Source organism: Hyaena hyaena, unplaced genomic scaffold, assembly GCF_003009895.1.
Source record: "Hyaena hyaena isolate Hyena2069 unplaced genomic scaffold, ASM300989v1 scaffold_1286, whole genome shotgun sequence".
NCBI lineage: Eukaryota > Metazoa > Chordata > Mammalia > Carnivora > Hyaenidae > Hyaena > Hyaena hyaena.
In genome coordinates this window covers 372486-384839 of record NW_024081915.1, presented here as the reverse complement: position 1 = coordinate 384839, position 12354 = coordinate 372486, and the positions used below count along the sequence as shown (strand labels likewise).

Sequence of the window (12354 nt, the reverse complement as noted above, 5' to 3'; positions counted from 1 at the left end):
ATATCTTTCATGATTCTTGGAATACTAAGGATTATCAATATTACCGTTGTTACTATTTTAATTAACGTTCTAAACCTGAGAAATGATTCCTGGCCATAGTGGAAAGAGTAGAGGGCGCCTAACTTAAGAGATCCAACTTCCAAGTCTGGGCCTCTGACTTATTAGCTCTAGACTCTGGGTTGTTTCTTTCAATTCCTGAAGACTCAGCTTGTTGGGGATAAAATGACTTTATCCACCTACCTGTGCCTTTGTAGAGATTAAATAAAAATAAGGTACATGAAAACACAGCACAGGTTATAAGGCACAATGGAAACATAAACGAGTTTTATGGTCTTTTTAAATTGCTGCCAGTGTTAGAAATTCCTACCACCTCTGTATCTTCTTTAGAAGGAACAACTGTTTCATAAGGGCTAATGATTAGTTTTAGAATTTAGGAGTTGTGGGGATTTTAAATCCTGAACTCTGGATCCCACTTAAAGAGCTGCTGATGTGATGTCTGAATGTCTATAGTCTTTGGCCAAATATTATCACCTGTGGGATTTCAAGCAAAACAAACTTAAGTTTGACCGGGATTCTTGGAGATTTCAAGCAGCCATCGTTTGGAGTCACCTTACCTCTCAACAATTACCCAAATCCCCACAAAGGCGGATAACCCGGAAAGAGACAACTGTTCTGCCAGAAGTGAATTACCAACAAGAGGGGGTCAACATGCTTTTAATAATAAAGCTTTGAAACGTTAACCATTTCCCATTTAAATGAAAATAAGCACCAAAATACCACCAAAGCATTTATAGAACGAAACATCTATACACTCTTCTGGAACAAAGATTTCTTTGGTGGGGGCATTAAAAAAATTAAGTTCTTAACTTTGTATTTAATAGAAAATGGTACAAATTTTCTGAGTCTCTCTTTAGACAGAACAGGTGAACCTGAATCATGACCTTCACTTCACAGTTAGCGTGCTTGGCGTGCATTTCATGGGAGGTGAATTTGCTTTTTATAAATTGCTAGCTTTTTCAGGTTATAAGTAAAAACAGAATGAATTAGTTCTTTTTCAGGTTATAAGTAAACATCTAAGGAATTAGTTCTAAGATGATTAAATGTTTATAAAGTTCTCATTTCTAGGGAAAAAGGAATGAGATCCTTCCTGAGTTACTAAAGAATATCTTCTTTAGGATGGCACTATGTACCTGGGCAAGGATAATGATGTATTTTTGTGCAAATATACAGATGGATATACAAAATGGGTCCTGATGAAAGATAATCTCTTATGAAGAAGTCTCAATGATCTGTAACATGAGAGCTCATCTACAAAGTTCTGAAAAGGTACATTATTGACTTGATTATTTTTAATGGCATGTTTCTACCATAACCAGCTCTAATTCATTTTATTCACAATTCTCTTTCAGTGGAAAACATGAGATAAATTTAAAAAAAAAAAAACTACTTAAAACATAACTGGCTTCTGCTGAATTCATTTACTCGCAAGTAGCTCTTCTCAGTGGATCAGAGAGAAACATTCTAAAAGCTCTGTACGATGCTCTTAGCAAGTTTTACGTATTGCAAGGGCCATGAGTAGATCTGCAATTTTCTAAGGCTCTCCTTTTAGGGAGAAGAGTGGGCCTTGTGTTGAACACTACTGTACCGGAAAACGCTAGATGAGTTGACAATGTGAGAAACGCAAACATCTTGGGATGTGAGTGGCGCCCCCGCACCCGAGTTCTATGAATGAGGAGGCCCCCACAGTGGTGGCCGATCAGGGGTTTGGGTCTCCGTGTAAGGAGTCGGCCAGAGTCAGCCCCGTCTTCTTGGAAGCAAGTATCACGTCCTCAGAAGGTGAGATATGAACAGAGGGCGCTGTTGGAAGAGGAAGGGCCTCACTTTCTTCCCTAGATTACAGATTCTGTGGCGAGAAGACGGAAACATCTGCTTTTATTTTTTAAAGCAAGATGATGGATTTCCAAATTTCTTCTTGGGAAAATGTCTTAGGACCCAAATTTAAAAGGTTCAAAGTTTTCACCTACTAATAGGCAGGCAAGGGATTTTTTTCATGAAGTACAGATTTTGAAAATCGATGGAGCTGAAATTGGTTCACAATAAATCCAACACATTTATCAACATGGCTGGGGAAGCAACTATAAAAGTGGTCAGTGCACATAAAGTGCATTATTATCAATCAGTTTCTTTAAGTTTTCGTTTATTTTGGAAAGAGAGAGAGAGAAAGACAGCATGTGAGTGGGGGAGGGGCAGGGAGACTCCAAGCAGCCCCGCCACACTGTCAGCACAAAGCCCAATGCAGGGCTTGAACCCACGAACCATCAGATCATGACCTGAGCCAAAACCAAGAGCCGGATGCTTAACCAACTGAACCACCCAAGTGCCCCTCAATCAACTTAATATAGATCTCTTATGGGTCAAATACATTTTTTTGTGTTCATTTTGTTGATACATACAGCTGACTAAAAAGTACTTATTATCTGGCCATCTGAATTCAGGTAGATACCTGTATGTTCGACTGCATTCCAGAAAGTATGTCAGATGTTAGCATTCAAGACAGTCTGAAGAACCACGGGACACTGCTGGCCTTAGATGGCCCAGGTGCTAGTACATATATGGTTAAGTATCCACTGTGTTGAAATAGCAGGCTCATAAAACTTACTAGTTCATATGCATTCATTTATTCACTCGCTCACTCCCGACGCAACAGACATTTAGGAAATGTCTAATGAGTGCGGGTTGCTGCGTTTACCAAAAATGCTAACTCCTTGTCCTTTAAAGATTGTACAGGATAGTGGCAAAGAGACTAGTAATTTATTATAACTACAATGTTATATAGTGTAAAGGAGAAACACAGAAACGCAGCGATGTAGATGTGGAAAGCAGACAGGGTGCGGGACCTAAGTTACTGACGTCGAGTCTGGGACAACGGCTTCTGTCTTGGGATAGCCTGGGTCTCCTTCCTAGGCTGATCTGGGGCCCCACTCTGACCCTGGTAAACTGACTCGGACTCCTGATACCATTTTAAAAAAATATTTATGTATTTATTTTGAGAGAGAGACAGAGGGTGTGAACAGAGGAGGGACAGAGGGAGAGACACACACAGAACCCAAAGCAGGCACCAGGCGTTGAAGTGTCGGCACAGAGCCCAACACGGGGCTTGAATCCACATGAGATCGTGACCTGAGCTGAACCTGGATGCTCAACCGACTGAGCCAGCCAGTCACCCCGGTGTTACCATTTTTGCTTGGTGGTTGATTGAGTCCTAGACCCTGGATTAAACCCTTATTCCAATTAAACCCGGCACAGAAATGCTTTAGCTCTTCATCCAAATCTGAGCCAAGAGGACCTCCAATTCTCATCAGGATGCCCCCGCAAAACCTAATGCTTCGAGAGCAACAGGGATGGACAGGGATGGCTGAGCGACAGGAAGGCGAGAAGGATCAACAGCTTACCAACAAGGACAACTGCTTCGCCTGACGTGTACGGGACGAGTCTGCAACTTACCTTGTCTTTTTGTTTTTTTTGAAGTTTATTTATTTATTGACTTATTGAGAGAGGGAGGGAGGGAGATAGAGAGAGAGGGAGAAAACACACGTGAGTAGGGTAGGGGCAGTGAGAGAGAAGAGAGAATCCCAAGCAGGCCCTGTGCAATCAGGGTGGAGTCCGACATGGGGCTCGAACTCACAAACTGCGAGATCACCATCTCAGCTGAAAACCAAGAGTCGGACGCTTTCACCGACTGAGCCACCCAGGCGCCCCTGTGACTTACCTTTTCAAGCGGGCAATGGGTACTATCTCGGAGAAAGGGAAGTAAGTTTGGTCGATCATATTCAGCATAAAGGCTAATCTGCTTTTCATGGTAGCGCTGCCCCTTATGATGGTCTCTCTTGAAAAGCTTATGCAGATACTAAAAAGAACAAAAGAATAAACCATGAATATAAAAATAAGAAAAGCAATACTTGTTTACCACTGCTGTGTTCAGTTCTAAATAGCCTGGGGGAAAAGCAGTTTTCAGGAGGAAAAGTGGAAAGAACACCTTCAGAAGAGCAAGGACATTCTGATACTTTCTCTAGAATGGCCTTGAGTAACCTGGCTCAACTACTTAACCAGCCATGTGACCTCAACAAGTCACTAACCTCTGTGTGACTGAGTCTCTTTATCTGCAAAAATCTCACAGGGTGGCTGGGAAGACTGAATGAGCTGCCTTGTGTAAAACACTCAGGTCCATGATGGCGTATGGGAAGCACTAGAGAAAGGTTAACGAAGTTGTTAATATCATTACCATCGTCCGCTTTGCCTCAGAAATAAAATGCTTGATTAATGGCCTTCCTAAATCCTAAACACTCTCGTCTTCTACATTAAAGGGGTATAGTCACGGGACAAGAGTATGTCCTTAGAAGCTCAAGCAACAAGTGCTAAATTAATTTTCACACATTCTGCATCTGCTAAGTCTTGTTGAGATCCGTGTCTGCAATGACGTGCTGCCTCTTCTGGTGACATCGAAGGTTAAAACTCAAGAGCAGTACAGGTGTCCTAAGCCAATTTTCCACACCGATTCCTTTCCCTAAGCGGTCTGAAAAAGTTAATGGACCTCAAAGAAAGTGAGTCTTTCACTTTCTACTCAGAGGCAAGATGAAGTCTGTCAACACGTTACACAGAAGTTAGAAATCGATGCCCGATGTACACTTAAGTGTTTGGTGTACACATGCACCCGGTTACCACTGCAGGCAGACAGACCCGAGGGCACCGTCACATAAAGTACATTCCCACCCTGAGTGGACTGGCTTGTGAGAAACGGGCTTCAGCTCGCCCTGGAAGCTGTGACTGTAACTAGGTTAGCTGGATTTGGACATACACTAAACGAGTCTAAGCACGACATATGCACGCAGAGAAACGGCTCCTCAGGGCAACCCTGCATGTCTCCCCAAGGCCAGAAGGGGGCAGGGAGCGGCTGGCGCTCCACGGTGGTCTGAGGGCGGCCCCACCTGTCCCCTGGCACTGGGGTCAGCGTGTGAGCAGGACACGCGGCGCAGGTCTCCAGCGGCGCAAACAGGATGCGAAGGCTCTGTCACATCTGCCAACGCCAATTTCCAGAGACCTTATGTTGCCTGACGGGGAAGAGGAGCCATTTTGGTGGGAGCCATTTTAATGGGAGCTCTCATCATTTCACCACTGCACTAATGACACTACCACACAGATACCTCCCCCCGCAGTCCTGTCTCAAGCCTCAATCAGGCCAGAAATCACTGCTTTATAAACAAGTCCCAAGGTGGCCAGCATGGTGGCGCCTCGCTTGCCGAAGCAGACAATCTTGAGATTTCCGGTCATGAACACTATAGCAACAGCACCTGCCCAACCCCTGACCGAACCAAAACAGAACCAAGTACCTCACATGCCCACCATGGAGTCTTCAAAAGCTTCTTGCATGAAATTGACTTCTGGTTAAAGACTCCATCCCGAGTCTCTTCTTGGGTGCAAAGAAGCAAAGATCCAAGAGCCCCCATCGATTTTTTTAAAAATTTAAGTCCAAGTTGGCTAACATATAGTGTAATAATGGCTGAAGCCATTATTAAGTAGAATTTAGTGATTCATCACTTACATGTAACAACCCTGTGCTCATGCCAACAAGTGTCCTCCTTAATGCCCCTTGTCCATTCAGCCCCCCCCACAATACCCCGCCAGCAACCCTGAGTCTGTTCTCTGTATTTAAGAGTCTCTTATGGGTTTGCCCCTCTCTGTTTTTGTTTTTTCTTCTCTTCCCCTATTTCATCTTGTGTTTCTTAAATTCCACATATGAGTGAAATCATATGATATTTGTCTTTCTCTGACTTATTTTGCTTAGCAGAAGACATTCTAGTTCATCCATGTTGTTGCAAATGACAAGATTTCATTCTTTTTGACTGCCAAGTAGTATTCCATTTGTGTGTGTGTGTGGTGTGTGTGTGTGTGTGTGTGTGTGTGTGTGTGTGGTGTGTGTGTGTGTACTGGACCCACTTACTTTCCCTGAAGCCTTTTCTTGTATCATTTTTAAAGGACATAGAAAACATACATTCCTGCCTCATTCTGGGAATCAAAGTAGCCTCTCAAGGAAGTCTAGAATAGGCCTTAAGAGTACTACCCCTGAGGCCAAATGAGAGAAGAGAGAAGAGCTAGCATGAGGGTGAGGGACAGAAAAAGTGAGGCTCTGTTCTTGGCCCCTTCTGAGCTGTGGTAATTTTCGCTTGGCTTGTCCTCGGTGCTAACTACAGAAGCAAGGTGCTTACTCCTAGACAGTCTGGTGATACAAACATGAATATGAAAACTTTTCTTAAAATCACAATGCAGTTAGGAGTCAAAGTACCCGAACTGTAATTAGTCCCTAGCCGGAGTCAGAGCTTACTAATTGCAGATTACGGCTGGTGGTACCCTTCACCGATACTGACAGGTGGCTCGACCACTATGAAATCAACAGGGCAAATGAAGACGGTCATGCTTACCACGTGCTGCAACTCTGGTCTGTCTTCTAATTCTTCTACGACCTTTTTAATCTAGAGAGAAAAGGACTTTTTAAACATGGAGTTACAGGAAGACACAAACACAGCTGTGAGATCATCTGACAAACATCTCTCTTCCTTAGGGCTAGGGCGCTCCTAGACTCTCATCTGGCAACACACACAAAAACAGATACTCACTGAAATCTTATCTTCATTGTCCAAAAGCATGTCGACGGCTTTCTGAAATAAAAAAAAAAAAGTAGCCGCAGTCATTGACCTGTGCTGTGTAAGAGAACACCGAACACAGCGTACTGCGCACGCCATCACAGTTCACGGGGGAGGCTTTCTTTCCCACACACAAGGGTCCCTTTGAGTGGTCACAGCCCTTAAGGGAGGTATGTGTAAAAGAACATATTTTAACACGTGTCTCAGTCGGAGGCCTGCTGTTCTGCACCCCACGGAAACACTCCAGCTACAACCCCCCAAACACCAAACGTCTCGTCTACACATATTCTAGTCCCCGTGTTGTCGGGCATGGCTCACAGGCACTCCTGTGACTCTCACTAGCTACCGAGGGCGTACTGTTCCCAGGACCACAAAAACAAGCTTCGCTTCCTGCCGCCTGCACCCTCACTGACACCCTCTATGGATTCCACAGGTGTGAGGGGCAGTCTTCTGTGGAGACAAAGCTAAGAGCCAGGAAAAAATTAGATACTTGGAGTCTCATACAGATACCAAGCTTATGGACTTTCAGAATTCACGAATAAATTTATTTCTGAATTTATTTACATTCATGAAACACACATGAGCCCGTGTCCGTAACAACAGGGAGCGGGAAGACAGACCACCAGACGGAGCGCCGTTCGTACATAATAACCGGGTCCTGCTCTTGACCCCGCTGCTGCCTACTTACCCATTCCATTTGTTTCCCTTCTAAAATGTGATGATGTTAGAGATTATCCTTAAGGTATCTTCTAATTAGAAAACTCTGATTCTTTAACTTTGGTTCCTACTCTTGAACAGCAATTAGTCTCAGCTCGTTCATCCTTTTTCCCTACAGCTACACATGCCAAACCCGGCTCCTGAGACACACGGTGGGGGTGGGGTGGGAAGAAGAGGAGAGCAGACGAGAGGGGAATGTAATTAATTTTTATATAAGCACTTCATCCTCCTAATCATCTTCTGCCAGAAAAGCACCACCTCTGCCCCCGAACTTCTTCAGAACTGCACACATTCTTTTTAGATCGGCAGTCCCTAAGGACTTGAATCATCCAGTATGAAACAAGGGCTAAGAAGCATCTTTCAAGGGGGGGGAAAAGTGGATTTAGCTTCTATTTAAGTTTATGAAGACTATAGCACATAATATATACATAATATACATGCACACGTACATACATAACATAGGGCAGAACACCCTTTAATGGAATAAAATAAAATGGAAAAATCAATGTAACCCTTTTGGAGCCTTACAGGTTTTACTCTTTAACTAAAATTTCAATTTTCTGAATGAGGAACTGTGTTTTATGAACTTCTTTATGTCCAGCATGGTTACTTGTCATTAGCTTTCTATGTTATACACACACACATGCTACTGTGAGCTGTGGGGGTTGGGTGCCCTCATGAGTCAAGCAATCAGTAGATTCAAATTTGTCATGCAATAAAATAACACATCCTGCATGTCTGAGCCCAGTGAAAACGCCACCTGGTAGATCTGTGAATGCCAAATGAATAAAATCACAATAAATGGGTCAAAACAGAGGTTCACCTAATATTTTAATTCTGGGACACACAATTAAGACAGGTGAATAAGCCAAAGTGTATTGGCTAGTTTCTGTTTTTATGAATTATGTGAATTGTTTGACTACACAATTACTTCTCACACACACACACACACACACACACACACACACCTTTCTAAGTTCCACATCAGATTATGATTGCTTTTGCAGAATAACCACATCAAACAAAGGATTCCTGAATCCCAAGTACTAAAATAGCTTAACATCTCAGGGCGTCTGGGTGGCTTCGTCAGTTAAGCATCTGACTCTTGATCTCAGCTCAGGTCATGATCTCAGGGTTCGTGAGGTCAAGCTCTATGACAGGCTCTGCACTGGCAGCATGGAGCCTGCTGGGGATTCTCCCTCCCTCTCTCTCTCTGCCCCTCCCGGTCGCATGCACACACTCTTTCTCTCTTTCAAAATAAATAAAATTAAAAAAATATATATATAGCTTAACATCTAGTGAGGATCAGTGTTCTAAACATGATCACATATATCCAAGCTACCTGATTTATTACCTTCTCCAGCATTTGAACAGGTGTCCAATTATTAAAACTTTAGAAGAGTAAAAATAATTGATCGGTATTAAAATAAACGCATTACCTCAGAATCAAAATCCATCAATAAAACAATTTTATCCTTGATAGAACTGAAAAGGTTATGCTTGTGGATCAACTGGAAAACATCTTTATGTCTTAATGTTAAGTATATTTCCAGAGCATTGCCATAATTTTTGTCGTAGGTGTACCTGGAAATATAAAATATTTTTACATTAATGTTCATCAACATCAGTTAATTAAACACACATACAAATCATGTTTTGCAATATGAAACACTGAAAAATGTGTTTCAACAGAAAAGTCCACTTTATCTGCAAGACTATCCCTTGGGGTTTCACTCTATGTGACCAGTAAGAACTTCTTCCTGAGAACCTTGTTTCCCATCTCACCAAAACCTCGGGAAATTTACAACATTCAAGGACTAAACGTTTTCTTTTACAGGAATTCTCAAAAATTTTTCGTAGAAATCCATACTCAGGCAAAGAAACTATGATCCAGAAGAAAGGGAATTTTTATTCCAGTAATAAAAAAATTCAGCTCCAGTGTTTTACAAGCGGTGTTCAGCTGGCAAATGGATTCTATCCCAAAAGCTTATTTGTAACAGGAGCTTATAAAACTTACGTGTTTTTCTAGTGAAACACTGTTTTTCACATTAATTCAGAGGATAGCTTCTGAAAACCAACTGAACCTAAATTGTCCTTCGAGTCCATTATTTGGTAAAAATTATTTTTATGGGATGCCTGGGTGGCTCAGTCAGTTATGCATCCAATTTTGGCTCAGGTCAGGATCTCACGGTTCTTGAGTTCAAGTCCTGCACTGGGCTCTGTACTGATGGCTCAGAGCCTAGAGCCTGCTTCAGACTCTGTGTCTCCCAATCTCTATGCCCATCCCCTGCTCACACTCTGTCTCTCTCTCAAAAATACACAAACATAAAAAAAAAAAACTTTTAAGAATTATTATTTTTAAAGTATTTTTTTCACATTTATTCATTTTTGAGAGACAGACAGAGAGCGCATGGGGGAGGGGCAAAGAAAGAGGGAGATCCAGAATCTGAAGCAGGCCCTAGCGTCTGAGCTGTCAAGCACAGAGGCCGATGCGGGGCTTGAACTCACAAACCACAAGGTCCTGACATGAGCCGAAGTTGGATGCTTAACCGACTGAGTCACCCAGGTGCCCCTAGTTAAGAATTATTAGTATAGTTAGTACTACAAAATCCAAGGAGTATCTAGAACAATGTTTCTAGAAGAAAATGGTCAGCATTCCAACCCAGGATGTAACTCTAAGCCATTTTGGTGCACTTTCTTGGTCTTGGCAAAGGACACAAGCAGATGGGCAGGGGTGGTGGGGGTGCCCAGGAGAGGCTGACGCAGGAACAGCCTTCCTGACACGACCTGTGGCGGGCTTCTCTTTTCACCACAGCAAAGCTGCCCTAAGGCAGGACTGTGTCTTACCTATTCCTGTGTCCCAGGCATATAGAAGAAATCGCAAATCACCTGAAGTGCCCAACAAATATGAAAGCTATTAACGAAGCTTCCATTTTCTCAGCTCTGACTCGGTGCCAGGCATGGCACTTAATTAGTTCTTAATTACGACCTCTCCTTCAAGCCTTCAAATCAGCCCGTAAGGAATGTATCCATCTTACAGAGAAGGAGTCTGAGGTTTGGGACATTAACTGGCATGCGGATCCAAGAGTGACAGAATCCACAGCCTGCCTGGGAAACCAATTTTCTTCTGGAATCTCAGACCCGGCACTCTGCCCTTTCTGCACCACTGCCTCCACACAGAGCTGCTGACCAGGGTCCTCTCTCCTCTGGGAACCCGGTTCCATTCTGTTCGCACAGTTTCACACCTTTCCCTCACCCGCTAGCTGTTCACCAGAGGTTTATGAAAGGACTTTACTAAGAGCGAACATAGGAAAATGGTGTAAAAGGCTCCCTCTTCTGCGTCTTCCCATCCAGAGTCGCTAGATCTACAACATGAAAACCCCTCATGGGGATTGAACTGGAAACAGCAGCACTAAATTATACTCACAGTTCCGCCAGGGTTCTGAGTAGGGTCCTATTCTGACTGTCTTTCTTCAGGTGATCCCGAACTGCTTGGACTATTACTGAATTATTGTACAGATTTCCTGGCCATTCTCGGATCAGAGTGGCAAAACCCTAATCAAGAGGGAAAAACAGAAAAACGCTCTTTAAATAGAACAGCAATCCAAAAGGTTTAAACAATGCTCAAAAGCATTCACGTAAACAGACAGAATAATTTTATCATTAAAACTCTGGTCCAGGGGTGCCCGTGTGGCTCTATCGGTTGAGTGTCCAATTCTTGATATCGGCTCAGGTCACGATCCCAGGGTCATGGGATGAAGCCCCACGTCAGGCTCTGCACTGAGAGTGGAGCCTGCTTAAGATCCTCTTTCTCCCTCTCCCTCTCTGCCCTCCACTCACGTGCTCTCTCTCTAAAATAAAAAAAAAAAACACACACACACACAACTTTGGTCCGAAAACGTGTCACCAACTTTCAGACTCTGGGCTTGGGGGTGGGGAGGGAGGCAGAGGATTACTGCATGCTAATCTCCACTTGCCGTTTCTGGAAGGAGGTGGCGCCCTCCAGTCCCGCACAGGTAAGGAAGGGGGTTCAATAACGCAATGCTGCACACACAGAGTTTAGGTCCGCCTTGCTTTAACCTCACTCTGGACTAACCATAACAGCCGGATGACCCCCTCAGCATCTTGAAGATACTGCCCCAGTCGGCTACTCTCCTTCCCACCTCCTGTGCCTCCTGTGCCGGGCCACGTGTGCAAGGGTCACGCAGGCGTCCTGTGCGGCTGGCACCGCCACACGAGGTGGCTTGTTCCCGCGGCAGAATCACCGGCACCTCACCTGCCACAAGACATCATCTTTGTCTTCTTGTCATTCTTGCCTCTAAACCTAGTTTTTCTGGGCGATTTGGGACTTTGGCTCAAGCCGTGGCCACTAGCTGGGCCTCACATTTTATGGTTCTTATAGAAACCCCCAAATTTCCTGACTGGATCCTGTTTCCCTCCTACGGTTGATTCATGGCCGGTATCCCTCCTGATTCCTCACTTCCGAGCTCAGGTTTTGTAACTCAGAGTATGGCAGAGGACTTTGCTCACTGATCCCGGAAACTCGTAGAGAAAAACCTTACATGTGTTCAAGATGGCAAAGTAAAAATCTTCATACCATTGAAAAAGATCCTATTATTAATATTAAATATCTCAACGAGTGCTTTAATATACTACTATGAATTTAGTTAAGTGACATTCATTTATTTTAATGTTTATTTTTGAGAGAGAGAGAGAGAGAGAGAGAGAGAGCGTGCATGAGTGAGGGAGGGGCAGGGAGAGAGAGGGAGGGAGAGAATTCCAAGCAGGCTTTGCACTGTCAGCACAGAGCCCGGTGTGGGGCTCAATCTCACAAACTGTGAGATCATGACCTGAGCAGAAATCAAGAATTGGACAATTAACTGACTGGGCCACCCAGGCGCCCCACTTAAGTGAGATTCAGAAATGAAAACAGTGTGGT

At 43.7% G+C, this 12354-nt stretch overlaps 1 protein-coding gene across 1 annotated transcript in view; it reads right to left on the bottom strand.

The window, feature by feature from the left end:
• VPS41 (VPS41 subunit of HOPS complex) overlaps nucleotides 1–12354 on the bottom strand; it is a 182315-nt gene that overhangs the window by 21328 nt on the left and 148633 nt on the right. The window contains exons 18-22 of the mRNA XM_039223138.1: nucleotides 10843–10970; nucleotides 8855–8999; nucleotides 6672–6713; nucleotides 6477–6527; nucleotides 3770–3907 (exon numbers count right to left, since the gene is read on the bottom strand). Coding sequence (XP_039079069.1) covers nucleotides 3770–3907; nucleotides 6477–6527; nucleotides 6672–6713; nucleotides 8855–8999; nucleotides 10843–10970 — 504 coding nt within the window. The remainder of the gene's footprint in view (nucleotides 1–3769; nucleotides 3908–6476; nucleotides 6528–6671; nucleotides 6714–8854; nucleotides 9000–10842; nucleotides 10971–12354) is intronic.